Genomic DNA, 19936 nt, shown 5'->3' with positions numbered 1-19936 from the left:
AGGGCAGAAGGCAGCTGGGACAGCCCGGCAGCGCCTGCAGTGACCCTGTGCTGAGAACTGCCAACTCATTGCGCGCAAGGATGATGCCCAGTTAATCAGCACCCTCCAGTTCCTCACCCCAAAATGCCAGCGGGCAAGCAGGAATCGCAGTCCATCCCTGTGCTGTGTTGGGATTGGGGAGCATTAGATTGCTTGGGCCTCGCACGCTGCTGCCAGCTGCAGCCAGGCATGAAATATTTTGGGGGCCTTTCTGCCCGGCCGTGAGGTGGGAAGACACACTTGGATGGCACGATGCTGGAAGGAGCCGGAGGGCGAGCAAGACGGAGAGCCCCACCGAGCTTCATTAAGCAGTCGAAGGTGCTCATTAGGGGAAAGCTGAGCCGACGTCCGAGGCCGGCAGAGCCTCCTGGGACTGGGTCACATTCTCCGGGCAACCCGATCCTGGCGGCAGTGGCCCGGCAGCCTCATTACTGCAGCTTCTGCAGGCGGCTTCGGTTACTTCGCTGGAAGCGCTCATCTCCTGCTGGCTTTTAATTTCCCTGACATTACCCCGCGAGCTGGGAGAACTGCAGGCGCGGTGCATTCAGGCAGCTGAGAGGGGGAGAGCCTGTCGCCACCTCAACCCGCATCCTCCTGGCTCTCCGACAGCCCGGCTGTGGGGCGGGAGGGCTCCAGCCTCCTGCTCCCCCCTGGGACCCGCACCCTGTCATGAGCCCCGGTGACCCCAGGCACAAGCCCTCAGGGCTCGGGGGGAGGCAGATGGCAGCGGGGAAGGAGCTGCCCTGCTCCTTGGCCTCAAGCAAGCCTTCGGGGGGTGCAGCCCCCATCACCCCCTTCCCCAGCCCCGCTTTCCCCAGCCCGGCCCTGCCAAGTGGGAAGGAACATTTCTGCTTCTCCTGCCAGCCTGTTCCCAGCTGGCACATTTGGCAAGGAGGTGGCACCGGCTGCCTCTCTGAAGGCGTTTTGGGGTGTTTGTTGCTGCAAAAGCCATGGCTCAGCCCTAAAACTCTCCCTGCAGCCCCTTCCCGGGGCCCGTGGAGGTGGCAGAGCGCCCAGGGAAGGAGAGGGAGCACGTGGCTCTGTCCCACCCTGTGCAGGAGGGACAAGGACCCAGGGAGCAGCAGGACGAGGAGACCCCCGGGGCATCCTCGCTCACCTCCCCGAAGAGCCTCCCAGCAGCGCAGCCGAAGGGCGAAGGAGCCCATCTGTGGCCCTAACGCAGCCCCGCAGCGACAGGCAGCGCCGGCGGGGCCGGACGCCCACCCACACCCGGCCGTGGGCTCCTGGCACCCCACCGCCTCCGTCATCCCCCTGCCCTGGGCCGCAGCACCCCATGCAGTGGGGTAGCCCTGTCCGGTGGGTGCTGAGCACCTGCCTGGCACGGGGGGCAGGGGCTTGGGGACCGCGGCCTGGGCGAGGGTCTCGGCGTGGGGACGGCGGCGGGGGGCTGGAAGGGGCTGGCAGCGGTGCAGCACCCCGGGGTGGGTGCAGACAGGGGGGCAGCAAGGCAAGGTATGGGGGGTGGGGGGGAAAGGGGGACACCCCCCCCCCTCCCCCCCGGATGATTTTTGCAACCTTTGCAGGCAGCGGCTCCATCCCCGGTTGCCATGGCAACGGGCGGCTGCAGGCAGGGCGCGCGGCCGTGCGCGCCGCCGCTGCTGCCCGGCTGGTGCGGAGCGGAGCGGAGCGCAGCGCAGCGCAGCGCAGCGCAGCCCGCCCGTCCCGCCGCACCCGGCGGAGCCCCCGGGGCCCCGGGCCCCCCACCCCGGCCCAGGTAAGCGCCAGCCCCTGCGGGGCTTTGCCGGGGGCTGCCTGGGAAGGGGCAGCTGGTGCCCGCGTTCCCCCGCGGGGATGGAGCCGCGTGGGGCGTTTGCGCGGGTGGGGATGGGGGTGCGGGTGGGATGCCTGGGTGCTTTGCGGGGATGGGGGGAGGGTGGGGGGGATGCTGTGCGAGGACCAGGCAGGACAGTGTGGGTTTGCACTCCCCCCCGCCAGGACACGGTGTCCCCTGAGCCCTTCTGCAAGCCAGGGGGGCTGGGGGCAGACGTGACCTTCACCCCCCTCGTGCCTCCGATGGGGCGCGGGGGCGAGGGACACCCCCGCTGCCATGCTGCCACGCTCCTGGGTTTGTGCCTCAGTTTCCCCAGCTGCAAATGATGAGGGGGGACTTGTGCTGTCCATGTCATCGCGGTCCCCTGCCCAAACGAGTGCCTCACCCCATCACTGAAGCCCCTCCTTTTGCTGTTGTCACCTCAGCTTCCCCCTTGCTCTCCCCCCCACCCCCCCGCTTTCCTACCCCCTCTCTGAGCCCCCTCCGGCTCCAAGCCTCCTTCCCCCACTGCAGACAGCTAAAATCCCACTGTCCCTCCACATCGCCCTGCTCCCGGCAGCCCCATTTGCCTCCTGTCACCGCCAGCCCCGGGTCCGTCCCGCCAAGGTACAGCGGCCGGGACCCCCCATGCCAGCACACGACGCTCTGGTTTTCCCCCTCCCTGATGCGGAAGCGAGGGGCCGGCACCGCCGTATCCTCCACCACCGTTGTCTGCTACTTCTCCGTTTAATTGCAAACCTCCTATTTGGATTTCTGCCTAAACCCTGTTCCTGGGACCACAAAAATCCCTGCTCGAGAGTCCGAGCAGCCTTGTTTACAGTGGCAAGCTGAGGCGGCAGGCTGAGAAACGCTGCAGAGCTGGAAGGCGAGTCGAAACCCCACAAGCTGAGGCTCAGCCCCGTCTCCCTTCCCCAGGCCTGAGCACATGCATGGGGTTGACAATCCTGCTTCTGCACCCCGCCGTGGCGCCTATCCACATTCCTGGCACATCCACTGTACCTGAGCTGGGCTGCAAGCTCCCCTGGAGAGAAACATTTGCGTTATCTGCAAACGCCACGCATATTTCCAGAAATATTTGCACGAGGCTCATGAAATCCCTAGAAGACTTTGATGGGTGTCCTGCACTCTGAGCAGGGTAACTTTGGGGAGCGCAGGAGGAAGGTGAAGGTTTCTGCAGAGCGCACACAAAATGCAAAGCTGTTTGCTCCCAGGGCTTGGAGCAAAAGCGTCTCCCCCAGCTACTGCAACCTGGCAGCACCTACGGCGTGTGGGCCCCACCCTGGCCAGCAAGGTGGGCGTCCTCCCGTCTGCACGTGGGACACGTGGCTCCCAGTAATGTTCCTGGATCATGGAACCTCCTGTGCAAATGCTCCAATTTTGGGGAGCCTCCAAGCCCTGACCTGGCAGGGTCCAGCAAGTCCCTCTTGCAGCCAACCCCCCCAAATCCTCAGACCCACCCCCAAGTCGATGCAGCCGACTTTAATTGAAGCAAGGTGGCTGCCGCAGGCGCATCCCGCACAGGATTCATTGGAAAAGTGGCTCCCAGAAGAAGTTTCCCACCGTTTTCTACATGCCGCCGCCGGGGACCTGCTGTCCTCGCAGCCAGCTCGCGCACTGCTTGAGCAACCACGTGCACCAGGTCCAAGCCAGCCCCACGGCGCTGCCCTGGCCCCAATCCCATGGAGAAGCACCCCGTGTCCAGGGAACACCCGTCCCCTCCCATCTGGGCACAGTTTGGCTCTTTGCCCCGGGGCTCCAGCTCTGCTCAGTGCTGCAGCCGGAGGGGTTTTGCCAGGGGATGCAGGATGGGGCCCTGAACACGAGCTCTTTGCAGCCTGCTCACATGGAGCCCGCAGCGTGGGAAGGGCCCAGGCTGCCCTCGTGCCTGGCCTTGGGCTCGGTTTGATAACGAGGGGGCGAGGATGCGCGTTCAGGCTGCTCACGTCCCTCCAGGCTGCTCAGCCCCCAGCCCCAGCTCCGCTCCTGCCCCCTCGCCCAGTGCCAGGTGCGGAGCCGTCTGCCAGCGTGAATCAGCAGCGCCCGCTTAACCGTTTCCTCGCAGGGTCCACGTTGGCTCCGGAGATGGGGGACGGTTCAGCCACGCCGCGGCCAAACCCCTCTGCGCCCGCCTCGCTCCCTGGGCTGCGACCCTCGCCAGCCCCACGGGAGCATTTCCCTGCCCCAGCCCCACGGATCACACGGATCAGGCCTGCGCCAGTGGGAAACCTGCAGCCACCCGGTCGGGTCAAAGCTGAGCAGCAAACCAGGCGGCAAACCAGCCTCTTGCAAAGCTCACTGGCCTCACTGGCTTTGCCCGAGGACCATGCCATCGTGCCGCGGGCATCTCACCCCCCCACGCTTTGCCACAGCGGGAGCAGCCCGTGGGCATTGGTGCCCGCGCTGGATGCGGTGCTGAGGTCCGGTACTGCCGGCGGCCGATGCAGCAGCACGGCAGCCTTGCGGCCGGCATGGCACGGTGGGAGACGCTGCTGCCGGGCTGCCGGAGGGTTTGTGGGCAGCTGGGCTCAGCTCATGGCGCTGCCCTGGGCTTCCTCGGCCGTTTCTAGTCCGTTTGTCTTGGCCGCAAGTGGTTTTCATGTGGTGATAGTGGTGGTGCGTCATGATGGCGTTTGGTGCTACACCCCCAACAGAGCCTCGGCCAGCCCCGTGCCGAGATAAGGGAGAGCAACTGACCTTCCCCACGGCCAAAACCTAAACCCCAGCCTGACTTCCTCCCCCTAAACCCCTGCACTCATCCTCGGCCTCGTGTGCTTACAAAAGGAGCCAAAACGTAGCAAGTGTTTCACATTGCAGCCCCGTGGACTGTTTGATTTGACAAGCCAAGTCAGTCCCGGCGTTTAATTGCAATAAAACGGGCTCAGACCATTGGGTCCTTTCCAATTGCTGAGCTCTGGCTTTACTGCCGGGAGCCCCCGGGTAACTACAAGGCACCGGCATGCAGCAAATTACCACCGTGTCCCCAGCTCACGTGCTCCAATAAACAAGCGTCCCCGGTGCCCTCGGCTCTTACAGCACCGGCCGGGCTGGGCTGCAGCTCCGTGTCGTGATGCTGCGGCTGCAGAAGGGGTTTGCACCAGGGAAACGTCGTGCGTTGCATCGGTTGGTGCTCGGGGTTGATGTCGGGGAGATCCCCGCTTGCTCTGATTCCCGCGGATCGAGCGCAGCTGCCAGCATGGCTTCCCCCTTCCCTGGGTGCTTTCACCAATAATTAGTCGCCGACTCTCCCCTCCCAGCCCCGTTAGAGCTCGCACTCCCGCAGCTGGGCTCCCACCCGGCCCTCTCACGTTTACCACGAGTGTGAACCTCCTGCCCCGGGACAGGATGGGGACAGGGACACGGACACAGGCTCGCTCTGTGCTCCGCTCCCCTCCTTGCAGCGCATCCGCCACCATCCTGCCTCGGCAAAGGGCTTTCTGCAGCAGGAGAACCCATGGTCAGGGGCTCTGCAGCCCCTCCTGGCCCTTGGTCCCCACCGGGCTCGGCCGACGTGCAAGCAGGCAGGATGGGGACACAGGCAGGCAGCTGCCTGTTCCCTGTATCACGTCCCCATCACCTCCTTTTTGGCTGCAGCAGAGGTGCTGGGGCCAGGGCAGGCAAAAAACCTGGAGGCAGAGCAACCTGCCGCCCATTCGCAGCCCCTCCCTGGGGCGGGGGCCGGTGCCTGGCACCTCACCGGGGACCCCAGAGCCCAGGATGGGGCACCCCAAGGCCGCTGCGCGGGGGTTGCACATTTCATGGCAGTGTTAGAGCAAAGGCAAAGCTCTGGCAAAAGCCAAGAGAGCAGGGGAGTCAGGGGCCCGGCTAGCCCCCCCAAGGGACCCGCCTGGTCCCTCTCGCCCTTCCCGGGCCCTGGGGGGCCGCAGGAGGCAGGCGGGCAGCCAGTGCGGATGCTGGAGCAGCGCTGGCCCGAAGCTCTGCAGCCCCTCCGTGCCCCAGGCGCCTGGGCTCTTCTGCCAGGGGAAGGGGACGGCAAAACCGGGCTGTCCCTGCCTGCGTGGGGACAGGGCGCTGCCGGCGAGGGCTGCCGGCTGTGCGAGTACAGGCAGCTGCCCGTGCCCGCAGCGTCGGCAGCACCAGCCCTCTGCATTGCAGCAGCCTGCTGCTTGCGCAGGGTCGGCGGCCGCGTCCCTGGCCCCCACGGAGGGCAGAGACCCCCCCTGCGACACCGGCAGCGGCCGGCGCTGCCCGGTGGGTGAGATGAGCTGCAGCAGTGCTCAGCGCCGAGTGGGCTGATGGGGAGAGAGATGCGGGGGGGTGGCTGCTGCGGGAGCAACCCAAGGGCACGCGGGGGCAGGAGCTGGGACAAACTTCACCATCGCTCGATGCCAAAGGCTCTGCACCTTCCCTCTGGCAGCTTCACGGAGATGTGGGGATGAGGGGGCGAAGCAGAGCCCCCTCGGCCGAGGGTGCCCAAGCAGCAGCGCGTGGCTGGGGCTGGCAGCTCGCCACGCCGCGGCTCGCCTCAGCTGCCGGCACTGCCGGCGCCGGGCATCACCGCCAGCCGCCTTGATGCGAAGCGATGGGCTGCGCCGGCGGGGTCAGGGCGGCGGGCGAGGGGCTGGCGCGTGCTGCGCAAGCAGCCGGGGCGGCCCAGCGCGGCGGGGGGGCACGGACGCGTGCGTGGGCGCGCGAGGACGGTCGTGCGTGGGGGCGCGTGGCAGGAGAGCGGCAACAAGGCGGCAGCGTTAGCTGGGAAGTGATGCAGAGCCAAAAATAACCCCCAGGCTGCGGCTCAGACCAGGTAACGGCGAGGAGCGGGAGCTGCGGCAGCCATGTCCCGCAAGTGCCCCACAGCCTCGGCTGCTGGCGGCTCGGGGGGGGCAGCTGGGGCTGGCTCATGTGCCCGTGGGTCCCAGGGTACCCCCAGCCACGGGTGCGCTCCCTCCCTGGGCTCCCTGCCCTGGCCTTGAGCAGAGCTGGGGCTGTCACCCCAAGGATGCCCTTGCCGTGCCGGCGCAGCCTCTGGAACAAAACGAAGAGCCAGAGACCTGAGGCACAAGCAACGGCCCTGGCGCTGAGCGCTGCACCGTGCCCCGGGGTTTGCAGGACAGACGGCCACGCGTGGCACCCTGCGGGGTTGCCCGGGGGTTGTGCCACCGGCTGCTCTGCCACCGCTGCGGGTACACAAGGAGCAGCCCGTGGGCGTTCGGGTTGGGCGCTTTCACGGGTGGGGAGAGCGGTGGTCATGCCGTGGGTGCCAGGCAGGCGTGGGCGCCGCGTGTTGCCGGCTGCGGGGGGACGGTGCTGGCTGCACTGTGCACCGCCGCGGTCCCCCACCCATCTGCTTCTCGGCGGCTGAGCAAGGGACAGTCACGCATTTATTTTTAACCGGCTGGGGAGGGCGGTGGGGATTGGTGCCTCCCTGATTATATCACTAAATCCCTGCCAGGCCCTGTTAGTTCCAGCACAGCGAGCCCTGCGCCACGCTCCAGTAACCGTTTCGGGCCCCCATCCTCCCGGGGCCGTGCCCTGCTGCCTCCCTGCCCCAGCTCACAGGCTCCTCGGGGCCAGCTGTGCGCACAGCTGGAGCACGCGTGCACCCATCAGCTGTTCCCCATGGGTGGGCATCGGGGCACCAGGACCCCGTGCCCCCCAGCGCTGCCCTCCCACCCCATCGCCCTCTCCCAGGTGCAGGGTGGGATGCAGGCAGCCGGGTCTCCCGTTGCCTGCTCCACCTCCCCGGGAGAAGTGGTGGTGCAGGGGGATCACGGCCACATCCCGCTCCCGCAGCCCTTTTGGGGACGGGGCAGGAGGAAACTGGGGCAGTTCACAGCCACTTTGTCCCCATGCCGGTGGCAGATGCCATGCGGGACAGGCCCAGCCCTTCCCCGCGGGAGCAGTGACCGGACCTGGGGCAGGACAGGGACGACGAGGATGCTCACGGCCACCTTGGTCCCCTCTCCGTCCCCATGTGATGCCACCCAGCAGCCCCCAGCCCCAGCAGCTGCGCTCAGCAAAGCGGCAAAGGGTTAAGCCGTGCAGCGGGGCCACGTGATGCTCCGGGGATGCCGTTTTTCTGAAGAGCAGGACGGATTAGGGTGGAATATCAGGACGAGAATTTCTTCGGGTGGCGCATCCCCGGCCCTGCCACGGCCTCTCGCCCCACGCCGCGGCTCCCCAGGGACACGCGGTGCCGAGCCAGGCCCCCGGCCGGTGAGCTGCCTGCTGTGCTGCTTGCCACAGTTCTCCCTCCCAGCTCAGCTGGCTTTGGGGGGGTTGGATGGCACCTTGGGGTGGTGCGTGGGGGGCACTGGAGGGGTCTGTGGGTCCGGAGCTGGAACAGGCACCGTCCCCATCCCCATCCCCTGCAGCTGCATGCTTGTCCCGCGGTGCTGTGGGCAGGAGGGATGGGGGTCCCGTGCTCGCCTCCCGCCATGACTCCCCTGTCTTCTCCCCTCAGTGCATGAGGCTGGTGCTTGCCCAGGAGCCACCCAGCGCCCGCACCGACGCCTGAGGCAGCGCCGGGAGCCATGTCGGGTTCCTACGACGAGTCGGCGGCGGCCGCAGAGGAAACAACTGACAGCTTCTGGGAGGTGAGTCCTGGCCGCTCTCTCCTCCTGCAGGGCCCCCGCTGCCATCACTGCATTCCAGGGTGTTCCCCGGGCTGGGGGGGACGGCGCTGCCCTCCCCTCCCACGGCAAGCCCTGCCTGTGGACATCCCTGCCGCGGTGGCTTGGGTGTCCCAAGCCAGCTCTGCTGGAGGTCTAGACCTCAGCTGTCCCCAAGGGGCACAGGGTGATGGAGGGGACCGAAAGGAGCTGGGTTTGAGCAGCCCCAAAGCAAAAGCTCCATCCCTGCACCCCCAAAGTGCCCGGTGCTCCCCCCGTCCCCACCAGCTGGGGCTGAGCCAGGCAGCCCAGCCACGGCTCCCACGCCTGCCTGTCCCCGTCCTCGTCCCCGTCCTCATCCCCGTCCCCCTCCCAGGTGGGCAACTACAAGCGCACGGTGAAGCGGATCGACGACGGGCACCGGCTCTGCAATGACCTCATGAACTGCATGCACGAGCGGGCCAAGATCGAGAAGTCCTACGCCCAGCAGCTCACCGACTGGTCCAAGCGGTGGAGGCAGCTCATCGAGAAAGGTACCGTGACTTCCCCGGGGGGAGGCTCCCCCCAGGACCTGGGGCCCATGGGTCCCCGTGCACCATCACAACTTCACCTGGTAGCGGTGGAGGGGTGAGGGCTGTAGAGTGACACTCGGCTGTCCCCTCCGCCCCCCAGGTCCCCAGTATGGCAGCCTGGAGAAGGCATGGGGTGCCATCATGACGGAGGCGGACAAGGTGAGCGAGCTGCACCAGGAGGTGAAGAACAGCCTGCTGAATGACGACTTCGAGAAGGTCAAGAACTGGCAGAAAGACGCCTACCACAAGCAGATCATGGGAGGCTTCAAGGAGGCCAAGGAGGCTGAGGACGGCTTCCGGAAAGCCCAGAAGCCCTGGGCCAAGAAGCTCAAGGAGGTGAGAGGACAAGTGCAGCGTGTGCTGGGGTACCCAAGCCATCTCCCAGCCCCAGCTCTGGGTGGCCGGTCCAGGCTGGGAGAGCCGGGTGGCACCTCCCTGCAGGCAGAGGGGTGGGCAGCGGGCTGTGGGCGCTACTCTGACGTCCCTTCTCTCTGCTCTCCACAGCTGGAGACAGCCAAGAAAGCCTACCACCTGGCATGCAAGGAGGAGAAGCTGGCGATGACCCGGGAAGCCAACAGCAAGGCGGAGCAGTCCAACACCCCCGAGCAGCAGAAGAAGCTCCAGGACAAAGTGGAAAAGTGCAAGCAAGATGTCCAAAAGGTGTGAGCTGCTGCCCTGCTCCGGGCTCACGAGGCATCGGGCAGGGAAAACCAGTGGAAATGGTCACCACACCCCTTTTCCCCCCGTTCATTCCCATTTTCCCATCCCTGTGCTCCTGTAGAAGCGTGAGGACTTGCAGGCAGTGCTCAGGGGACTGGGAGCAGGGCAGAGATTTACCCCTCTTACTGGGGCAAAATCTCTCCGGCAGCGAGACTGATTTCACCCACAGAGGCTCTTGGCTCAATCTGGGCTCCCCAGCGTGGTGGCCCACAAACCAGACCCTCTCAGCACCCAGAAAGGGCCTCTGAGGTGCTCGAGGTATAACGAAGGCACCCTCCTGCACCTTTGCAGACTCAGGAGAAGTATGAGAAGGTGCTGGACGAGCTGAACAAGTGCACCCCGCAGTACATCGAGAGCATGGAGCAGGTCTTTGAGCAGTGCCAGCAGTTTGAGGAGAAGAGGCTCAACTTCCTCAAGGAGGTGCTGCTGGACATCAAGAGGCACCTGAACCTGGCCGAGAGCAGCAGGTAGGTGCCTCCTGCACTGGCTGGGCAGAAAGTGCCCACGCAAGGTCTCCTCATGCTGCCTGGAAAGCAAACCAAGCCCTGGAGGGACCGAGTGCTTCCAGGACAACCCATGCCCTGCAATACAAGGGAGAGGGGTTTCTGGCCAACATGATGGTCACCAAGAGGTACCCAGGCGGCAGGAGAGGTGTGCGGGAGCCTGGTGCCTCACAGGAGGTGACACAACCTGGGCATGTCCCCATGTCCCCATCCCACCCCAGCCCCAGGGCACCCCACCGGGGTCCACCCCCACCCACAGCCCCCGACCCACGTCTCTCCTCGCAGCTACGCCAATGTCTACCGGGAGCTGGAGCAGGCCATCCGCCTCTCGGACGCGCAGGAGGATCTCCGGTGGTTCCGCAGCACCAGTGGCCCCGGGATGCCCATGAACTGGCCCCAGTTTGAGGTGAGGCTGGGCACCCCAGCTGGGGTGCTGGCAGTCCCACAGGGCAGCCGGGCACTCAGGGGCCGGTTGCTCTGTGCTTGCAGGAGTGGAACCCAGACCTGACGCACACGATAACACGGAAGGAGAAGCAGAAGAAGGGCGAGGGGGTGACCCTGACCAATGCCAGCAGCATAGGCGAGACGGGGGTGCCGGCAGGCGAGCGTGGGAGGTGAGGACCAGTGGGGAGGGGAGATGCCATGGGCAAGGCACAGCATTTGACCGTGCAAACATTCCCAGTGCTGTGGGTACACCCAAGGGGGTGCGGGATGTCCTCGGAGACAGCCACCACTCTTCTCTGTCCTCCGTCCGAGTCTTGCTGGACATGTCATTAGTGGGGGGTCCTGCTCACTGCGGCCCCTGCTCCTCTGTAACCTCGGGAAAGCCGCAGCATCATCCCAGATGTCCGTGGCACATGGTGCCTGCCCACCCCACCGTCCCCCCACCTGCTCTGACGGCCCCTCTCCCTCCTTCCCTCCCACCCCAGCGTGAGCAGCCATGACCGCGGGCAGACCTACAGTGCCGAGTGGTCTGACGACGAAGGCAGCAACTCCTTCAACACCAGCGAGGCCAACGGCGGCACCAACCCCTTCGACGAGGAGTCGGCGGGGAAGGGGGTGCGGGTGCGGGCTCTGTACGACTACGACGGGCAGGAGCAGGATGAGCTCAGCTTCAAAGCAGGTACGGTCCATCACCGCTGCTGGGTCAGCCGGGGCTCGTCTGCTGGAGTTGCGGGTCCCACACTGCGCTGCTTTTTGGTGTAACATCCCTCAAATAATTTCTGGGTTATCCCAGCCCTTCAAAATGTTGAACTGGCAGAAAGGGGAAGGCACAAGCTGAGCCCAAACCCGGGTGGGCCCAGAGAGATGGTGGGATGGGGCACGTGAGGTCTCATGGGTCACCCTTTGCCTCTACCCTACAAACCTGCGTGCTCAGGATCAGTCCTAGAAACCCCCAGCAGCTCCATCCAGGGGAGAAATGAGGGGACAGAAGAGGCTCCAACACCTGCAACGAGCTCTCCCCTTCCCACCTTCCTCTCCAGGTGACGAACTAACCAAACTCGGTGAAGAAGACGAGCAAGGATGGTGCAAGGGGCGCTTGGACAACGGGCAGCTAGGTCTCTACCCCGCCAACTACGTGGAGGCAATCTAAGTCTTGTGGTGTGCTCCTCATCACCGTCAGCAGATAAATCCACCCTCCGTTGTCTCCATCTCTCCACCAGCCAACCAGCCATTTTGCCGTCTGGTCCTTCACTCCTCACAGTTAGAGATTCAGACATATTTTCCGACCAAGCTTTTATTTTTTTAAGAGTTGTCTCCGAAGAGTATTTTGCATAGTCGCTTTCTTCTTCTAAGATAACGTGAAGCAAAAGATGACGTTGTCCGTTCGTCTACGTTAGTTGATTTTTTTCCGAGCGAAAAGCCGATACCTCAAGATCTTAAAGCCCAACCAGTGAGAGCTCCTGATTGGTTGGTTTTTAAAGATACTGAAATCATGAGCCGCCTTCTGATTGGCTGGAACTGTTCTGAAAAGCACAGCACTGAAGCTCCTGGGACCAATCAAATTCACCCCAAAAAACCTGGAGGGATCGCAGTCTGACTCCATTTTTTTGGTGTTTCCATGTTCTCCCCGGTTCATCCTCCCTCCCCAAAGGAAGGGGACAACGTCCCCTCCTGCCCCGCAGCCGCCCGGCCCCATCCGGGGCACGTCCCTGCTCACGGGCAAGGCTGGCGGCAGATTGAGATGCCCAGGTGAGGTGGGACCAGCCCTGCCATGGAGCTTGGTGGCATCTCCTCAGCTTCCTCCTCCTCGCGGCTGGGCTGCCAACGTGTTTGGGGTGGGTGGAGGCTCCCGAGCCGATGCTCCGCGTGCGCTGCAGGGAGCAGCATCGCCCTTTGCGAGGACAGTCATCTGGCACACACCAGATCCAGGGGGAGAGGGCCCTAAAATCCACTGCTGTTCGCAGAAGGACCCGCCGCAGCCCCATGCTGCTGGAAGCACCTTCATGCCCAGCCTGGGATAGCGGGGAGCGGCTTGGATTGCGCTGGGGACAGTCCCCATCCTCCCCCTTCCTGAAGAGAGGCAGGAGCAGACCAGGGATGGGGGATAAGCAACGTCCAGCCTTGCAGAGTGCCGGCAGGAGCTGCAGTCAGCCGGAGGATGAGGAGGGCTGGGTGAAGGCAGCAGACCCCAGCCCGGGCAGCGAAGCAGCTGCCTGGTGAAGATGGCCGAAAACAAGACACGCCAAAGCAGGAGAACGGCCACAGGCTTTGCCCTTTGCTTTTCTCCACGGGGCTCTACCCCTTCTGCACTCGGGCTCAGCAACCGGCCGCGGCGTGGACGGGACCCCCTCAGCACCCACGGGCGCTGCCACCCAGCATGGTCACCCCAACTCCTCTGCCCCGGGTGCATTTGCCATCCCAAGCTCTTCCCTGCAGATCATCTCTCATTTTTCTCCATAGCATCGCGCTCAGCAGCATCGATGCCATCATCTCCTCGCCTGCTCCTCCAGCTCGTCTCCCGCCCCTTCTGTTGGTTCATGAATTTTTTGGCCCCAGGGATCAAGTGTTCTCACGGAGGCAGGAGATGCACCGGGTGCTGGGCACAGTGGGCGAGAGCCGCCCGGCCCCGCGTCCCCTGCCAGGTATGCAAACGGGAAAAAAAAAACCACAAAAAAAAGTCAGAAAAAACCCAACCAACCACCTGTCTCAGCAATGCACCCCGGTTTTTTGTACATTGATTGTGTAATTTAAGAAGTATATATATAATATATATATATATATCGTGATTGTATTACCGTGGATACAACAACAAAAAGCAGCAAGCGAAAATAACCGAGCTCTGTAAGCGTCCTCTGGGTCTGGGTCCTCGTTTGCCTCCATGCGCCGGTCTCACCCCCCGTGGAGGCGGCTGTTGGGGTCGCAGACCCCCACCTGGGATGGGCGCTGGAGCTCCCCGTGCCCCAGGGAGCCACAGCCGCTGCACCCCCAGGTAGGGACACCCCAGCCCTGAGGCTTTGGGGTGCAGCAGGATGGGGGGCTCGGATGCATTGCTGGGGTCCCGGGGGACAAGGGGCCGCAGGAGTTGGGGAGCAGCCACTGCCTTTGGGGACCCCCATGCCAACCTGCCAGCAAAGCCCCCCCCCCCCCCCAGGGGGATTGAAGGTAAAGCAGTTTTTGGGGCCATTCCCAGCACCCGCAAAAGCAGTAGCCCCCGGCCCAACGCTCCCCCCTACCCTGGGCAGGGGGAGAGGGGAAAGCCCTGGCGCAGGGAGGTGAAGCTGGCGGAGTGGACGGAGCCTCCCACACTCCCTGCGAGCCTTGAAACCTTGGGAAAAATGATTTGCAGGTCACCCACCCCTCTGCCCTCCCCGGAGAGCCAGGGCAGCCCCAGGACAAGGTAGCGGCCGAGGGGGACAGGGTGGAGGGAACAGGACCTGCCGGGGTGTCGGGGGCACCCCCTGGGCTCCTGAAGGGGAGAGGGCAGAGAAAAGAGATTTATTTTCCCTTATTTAAGGGCTGGAGCTGCAAGGAGTTTGGGGGGAACCCCAGCTGCCAGCCCTGCGGCACTGGCCCGCCCATCCCGCTGCAGCGGGCATCTGCTGGGTCAGGTCCCTGCGTCCCTGGGGACACCGTGTCCCCGGGGGCCCCCTCCCCAGCTGGCAGCATTTTCCTCGCCATTTAACCCCGTTCTGTCCCACCTTCCCCGCAGGGACGTGCAACCCCCCTGCACCTTCGCCCACCCTGCCAAAGGACCTGCGAGAGGGACACGGGATTTGGGACACCGGCACCCCCCAGCCCGTCCTCCCGGTGCTCCCCACGCCAGATGCGAGAGCATCGGTCGCACACAGAAAATCACAAGACATGTTTTGCTTTCTTTTCCCCCGTTTCTTTTTTTTTTTCCCCCCTTTTCCAGAGGCCAAGGCAGTTTTCCTCCTTCCCCTGCTCCTCTCCTGCCTCCAGCCAGGATGCTTGCAAGGCTGGCGCAAGCGCGTCCGCTCCTCTGCCGTGTAAACAGTACGAAACGGGAAGAACAAAAAGAAAAAGGCAGGAGCTGTTACAGGCAGCTATTTTAAGTTAAAAACGGAAGACCAACAACCCGGTGTTTTTTTTCCTTTCCTCCCACAAAGCATCTCATGGGTACCCGACCTGCCCGTCTACCCTCGTCATTTGAACCTAAACCACAACTTGCTGCCAAAACCAAAAAGCAAATAAACAAATAAAAAAATTATAATATAAAAGATCAACATTGCCAGGTAACTTAGACTCTTGGGAAATGTGCAGTTTAAACAATCCCCGGTTTTCTGTCCCAGTCCAGGCTCAGCAGGTTGCGTGTCAGCTTTACTGTCCAGAGGGAAACGGCAAAGCTGCCATCTCCCTTTTCCAAAACTCAGGAATCAGGCAGTCCAAATAAAATCCAAATCAAGGGAAGAGCCTGGGGCCAGGGCCAAGGACCTGGGGGCTTCGGGGGCTCTGGGTGTCCCTGCACCCAAGGATGGGGGACCCAGCTCGGGGGACCCCTCGTGCCTGCAGGGATGCCCCGGCGTGCACGGCCCCGCACCCGTGTTTTACAGCTGCTCCCTTTGCAAAACACCCATCTTCATCCCCAAATCCCTGCGGAGGGGAGAAGCGGAGCGTGTCCCGGAGCGGGAAGCGGAGGAGGGATGCGCCTGTCCCGAGGGGATGCCTGTGATCCCCAGGACACGGTTACCCCGCACCCAGCTCCCACGGCAGGCAGGATCTCTGGGTGCTGCCGGTGCCAGGCTGCTCCCGCGCGGGTCGGGTCAGCGCGGGCCCAGCCAAGGACAGCTGTGGGTGCCATTGTCCCCATGGGTGCCATTGTCCCGGCTCATGCCTGGGCTTTGTCCTCCCCAAACAATGGCCGGGACGAAGCCACCCGCAGCCGGCACCCGGGAGGGAGGGGAGGAGGGAGGGGCGAGCCTCGCCGCCATCCCCCCCAAAATTCAGGCAGCCCCTTTCTTTGCAGCTGAGGGCTGAGGTGCAGGAAAGGGCAGAGCCCCCCACCCTGAACAGGGCTGGGGGCCAGGAGCTGCTCGTGGGGGTAAGCCCAGAGCAGCCCCGCTGCAGCGCACAGGGTCACTCTGACGGGCACCGAGGGCAGCCGGTCCCACAGCCGGGCTGGTGGTGGCACGGGGACAGGGTCTGGCTGGAGGGGAGGGTGGCCCCGATGGTGTCGTGTCCCCCCCAAAGCAGCCTTGGGCCATGATGCCACGGGGATGTTGAGGTCTCCTGCTGGGACGTGCCCTTGGTCCTGTGTCCTGATGATGCCCCGGGGGTGCGGGGCGAGAGGACAACATGCCAGCGGGCAAGAGACCCAGGGGCAGGGCTCCTGCGTCCCCCCGCTCCTCCCCTGGGCGACCCCAGCCGCTTTCCCTCCTTCAATCCCTGCCACAGGCACCAAGGTTGTGGGGAGCCCTGCGACAGCCATGGATTCATGCCTCTATCTCACCCCGATCAACCCCACGTTTCCCCTGCCGGCCCCAAATTTGGTGCCCACCATCCCCTGGGAGCGCTTGCGGGAGACGAGGGCTCTGCACGGTCCTTGCCCTGCACCTGGGCACGCTGGTGGTGGTCCCTTAGCTGGGGGCTCATCCCCCCCCCGAGGCTGGGGGGCCAGAGGGGTCCCACTGTCCATTGCCGGTGGCCTGGGGGGGGTTGAGCCTCTTGACACCCCAGCCATGGTCCTTAGCGCTGGAAGATGCTCTCTGTGACTGGGAGGCAGAGGGAGGCGGCGAAGGTCCCCTTGTCCGTCCCAGGGCTCAGCCTGTCCCGCCGCCGCCGCTCAGACCGGGTGGACAAACTGGTAGACGAGGCGCTGGGAGATGTCGGGTTTCCGGATGATGCCTTTCTTGTAATACTGCCGGATGGAGCGGCTCAGCTTGTCGTAGTTCATGGCTGGGCGGTTCTTCCGGATGCCCCACAGACGGGCCACTTGTGCCGAGTCCTCGATCTTGAAGATGCCTGGGAGGGGAGCGTGGCACGGGGGGGGGTTACAGTCTCGTCTGCCGCCCAGCACCCGCCCCGGGGCCGCCAGAGCACCCACCCACCCACCTTTCTCCTTGTTGAGCCAGCGGATGAAGCGGCCGTAGTTGTGGGGCTTCAGCAGCAGCTCTTTGAGGAACTGCCAGAGGTGGATGGGTTGGCCGGCGCAGGATGAGTCCACCTCGCTGTCCGCCCAGCTGGCATCACCTCCTGCCGCGGGAAGGGATGAGGATGGGTGAGAGGCGGGTGGGGAGAGACCTTTATGCTTTGCACCACCCCGGGAACCCACGCAAGTCCTCGTCCGGAAAATCCTGGCTCGATGCCTGTGGGACTCTGGGGGCTCAGTCCAGGCACTGGGTCTGGCAGCACCGCTTTCTCCTGCCCATCTTGGGGCAGGGAAAACAGCTCAGTCCTGCCCTTGTGCAGCCCCGCAGGGACGCGCGGAGTGCAGGACTGGGCCGGCGGGGGTCTTGCAGCCATTTCCCCTTCGCTGCACCTTGCAGACAGCCCAGGGGCTGCTCCGGGGCAGAGGGAGTGCAACCACACGGATGCTGCTACAGCAGCAGCTCCAGCACACCAGATAATTGCAACTGAGCAGGGAGCAACCTCTCAGATACCCCGGGCCTGAGGCAGAAGCGAGGCCAGTGGAGCTGAGCCCGTGCAGAACTCACCACAGTATCTCACATCTCCTGGGGTGGCTTTTTCCTTCATCCAGGCGGCTGGAAGGGAGGAGAGGGTGGTCAGAGGGGCATCTCGCGCTGCACGGCATTGCCCACCCTCCTCAGCTCTCTCCCGGTCCCTGGCACCTACCAGACTTCCAGATGTCGAGGTGGGCGTGCAGGATGTCGCCGCAGGTGGGCGAGCGCTGGCAGAACTGCTCCTCGGACATGGCGCACAGGTCCTTTCCCGACAGCTCCTGGAAAGACTTCCCAATCTGCGGCAGCCGGTACTGGTGTTCCGTCCACAGGATCCACTTCTGCACGTTGCCAGGGCTCCAGTCCGCGGGGTCTGGAGGCAGAGGGTGAGCGTGGCCGGCGACAGCCCGGGCAAAGCCTGGGGAAACTCAGCTCACCCCACAGCAGCCCCGGGAACCCGGCCCCTCCTGCCCTGCTGCAGCATCACCCACCAGGGTGGGAGCACCCTGCTCCCAGCCTGCCCTGGTCCCCAGGGACAAGGCTGTCCCCTTGCCACCTCCTTGGCTTTGGGAAGCCTCATCCAGCCTTTTGGAGCCCCACTTACTCCCCGCACCATCCTGGGTGACACCAAATGCTTCAAGGGAGTGGGTGGCAGAGCCTGCATAAAGCTCAGCACATCCGGAGACTGCTCGTGTCACGGCAGCGATGCCCCGAGGAGAACAGCCCAGCGATGTCCCGTGGCAGCAACACCCCGGGGAACTCAGTCCTGGGCTGTCCTGCTCCCCTTGCACCCAGCTTCATGCCCGGCTCGGGTACCATCAGTTGGCTCCAGGCTGTGCCCAACCCCACACGCTCATCCGCCTGTTCCTAACGTCCCAGGGAAAATGGGATAGAGAAAAGGATAAGAAAAGTCGTGCTGTTTGCTCCTTGCCACCGCACACCCTCCCCAAGATGCGTGCAAGGCTGAAAGGCACCTGGATAATGATGCCCTGGGAGGGGAAGGGACCCCCAGCTCAGGGGAGAGGATGGGCACAGCATCGGTCGCTGTGTCCCTGCACCCCCCTGGCTCCGCAGCACCGGCTGGGTCACACTGGCACCCACACCCAGCACGGGGCTCTGCGCAAAGCTCTGCAACCCCTGCCTCAGCTTAACTCCAAGCCAGCGAGGCCGGAGGGGTGTTTTGCTGGCATCCCTGGGCGTTCGCAAACAGCCCTGCCCTGGAGCAATGCCCGGGCAGCAGCCGTGCTCCCCCCAACCCCAGCACCCGGTTGCGAACCCCCGAGCTGCAGCATGGCTTTAGTTCCTGCACCGGCACATCCCTCCCTTGCTGCACCTCGCGGCGGGGCCGACCCTGCCCGCAGCCCCCCAGGAGGGCTGCGGGGGTACCCACCGGCGGTGATGTTGAGGAGCTTGCAGGCCGTCTCGATGTCCTTCAGCACTTCGCCCAGCACCATGCTCTGCACCTGCTCCAGCGAGTGCTCCTCCAGGTGCAGGCTGGCCTGCAGGTCCCCCTCAGCCCCCAGCCCCAAGCCCTGGCTATCGATGATGGGACATTGCTCCGGCTCCTTCTGCGCTTCCCCTCGCCCACCCTGGGCGCCGCTTTGGGAAGGTTCCCCCATGCCCTTGGTGGTCCAGGCGATGTCCTCCGAGTAGAGCATGTCGAAGTAGTGCAGGCAGAACGCAGGCAGGGGCTGCTCGGGGGTGGCGGGGGGGCTGGGGCTATCGGGGCAGCCCCAGCTCCGGGTGTCGGGGTCCCGCGGAGGGGGCAGCAGGGAAGTGTCCGGCCGGGCGAGGCGGCTGGGGGGCAAAGTGGTCAGCCCGGGGCTGGTGCTGCCCATCCCTCTGCTCAGCGCCGGCTCCAAACCTGCCGGGAGAGGAGGAGAGGAGAGGAGAGGCTCACCCGGACACCGAGTCCTGCCTTCCCGCCCAGCGGCCAGGCACAAAAGGAGGAACTAAGCCTGTTAGAGGGGGAAAAAACCTCCAAAGAGACCCACGGCGTCCTGCAAGCCCCTGGATGAACGCAGGCTCGGGGTCAGCCACGGGGCTGGGAGGGGGCTGTCCTGATTTTGGGAGGCCCAGCCGCAGCAGCCAGCAGGGAGAAGGATCCCGGGGGCGAGCGGGTCCTGGGCACCGTGGGCTTTTAGGGTCTTCCCCCGAATTGCACAGCGGGTTGGCAGCAGCTCAGCCCCCGCTGGGGCTGAACACCCTTGCAGGAGGCAGCGGGGCATGCGGGAGGGGCTCCAAGGCGCCTATGCAGGGCGGCCTGTGGGCATCGAGGGCTGTGGAATGCCTAAACCACACAGGCACGTTTCTGTGCATGGAAAACAGCACCTACTGCTTTCACCTGAGGGTGCCCCAGCAGCGACGGCACCCAAACCCGCCTCTCCTGGGCCAGGGACTGAGCCCAGCACCCCAGCACCCGGCTCTCGGCCACTGCTACCAACCTGCGGACAAGAGCTTTCCTTTTACTCTCTTGCAAGAAAAAACTACCCAAAATCAGCCTGTCTCCATCTGTCTCCAGTACGCGGGGAGTCCTGGAGGCCACCGAGAAGAGGATGAGCCTGCCGAATTTCCATGGCAACACCAGGGAACGGCTCCATCCGCGGAGAAACCTGCCCAAGAGCCATCCTGAGGCTTTGGGAAGAGAAAGCCCTTGCCAGGG

General features: G+C 64.5%; 2 protein-coding genes across 2 annotated transcripts; one reads left to right on the top strand and one right to left on the bottom strand.

The window, feature by feature from the left end:
• The first annotated feature begins 8322 nt into the window (after window positions 1–8322).
• On the top strand, window positions 8323–11789 carry PACSIN1 (protein kinase C and casein kinase substrate in neurons 1). Its single transcript, XM_075722290.1, has 9 exons — window positions 8323–8385; window positions 8777–8933; window positions 9073–9308; window positions 9477–9632; window positions 9984–10159; window positions 10481–10601; window positions 10685–10809; window positions 11125–11318; window positions 11680–11789. The coding sequence occupies exons 1-9, from the start codon at window positions 8323–8325 to the stop codon at window positions 11787–11789; spliced, it is 1338 nt and encodes a 445-aa protein (XP_075578405.1).
• A 4650-nt stretch (window positions 11790–16439) lies between these two features.
• On the bottom strand, window positions 16440–19112 carry SPDEF (SAM pointed domain containing ETS transcription factor). Its single transcript, XM_075722484.1, has 5 exons — window positions 18665–19112; window positions 17450–17647; window positions 17311–17358; window positions 16709–16849; window positions 16440–16618 (listed from the first exon to the last, which is right to left on the bottom strand). The coding sequence occupies exons 1-5, from the start codon at window positions 19110–19112 to the stop codon at window positions 16440–16442; spliced, it is 1014 nt and encodes a 337-aa protein (XP_075578599.1).
• Window positions 19113–19936: the final 824 nt, after the last annotated feature.

Source organism: Pelecanus crispus, chromosome 17, assembly GCF_030463565.1.
Source record: "Pelecanus crispus isolate bPelCri1 chromosome 17, bPelCri1.pri, whole genome shotgun sequence".
NCBI lineage: Eukaryota > Metazoa > Chordata > Aves > Pelecaniformes > Pelecanidae > Pelecanus > Pelecanus crispus.
Note: the sequence above shows the minus strand (reverse complement) of the source record. Positions and strands in the feature narration are given on the sequence as shown.

Coding starts and splice junctions, on each gene's coding strand:
- PACSIN1 (XM_075722290.1), top strand. CDS start 8,323: ATGTCGGGTTCCTACGACGAGTCGGCGGCGGCCGCAGAGGAAACAACT. Junction 8,934..9,072: donor GAGGCAGCTCATCGAGAAAG/GTACCGTGACTT, acceptor TCCGCCCCCCAG/GTCCCCAGTATGGCAGCCTG. Junction 11,319..11,679: donor TGAGCTCAGCTTCAAAGCAG/GTACGGTCCATC, acceptor CTTCCTCTCCAG/GTGACGAACTAACCAAACTC.
- SPDEF (XM_075722484.1), bottom strand. CDS start 19,112: ATGGGCAGCACCAGCCCCGGGCTGACCACTTTGCCCCCCAGCCGCCTC. Junction 17,648..18,664: donor GCTCCTCAACATCACCGCCG/GTGGGTACCCCC, acceptor CTCTGCCTCCAG/ACCCCGCGGACTGGAGCCCT. Junction 16,850..17,310: donor AGGAGATGTGAGATACTGTG/GTGAGTTCTGCA, acceptor TTCCCGCGGCAG/GAGGTGATGCCAGCTGGGCG.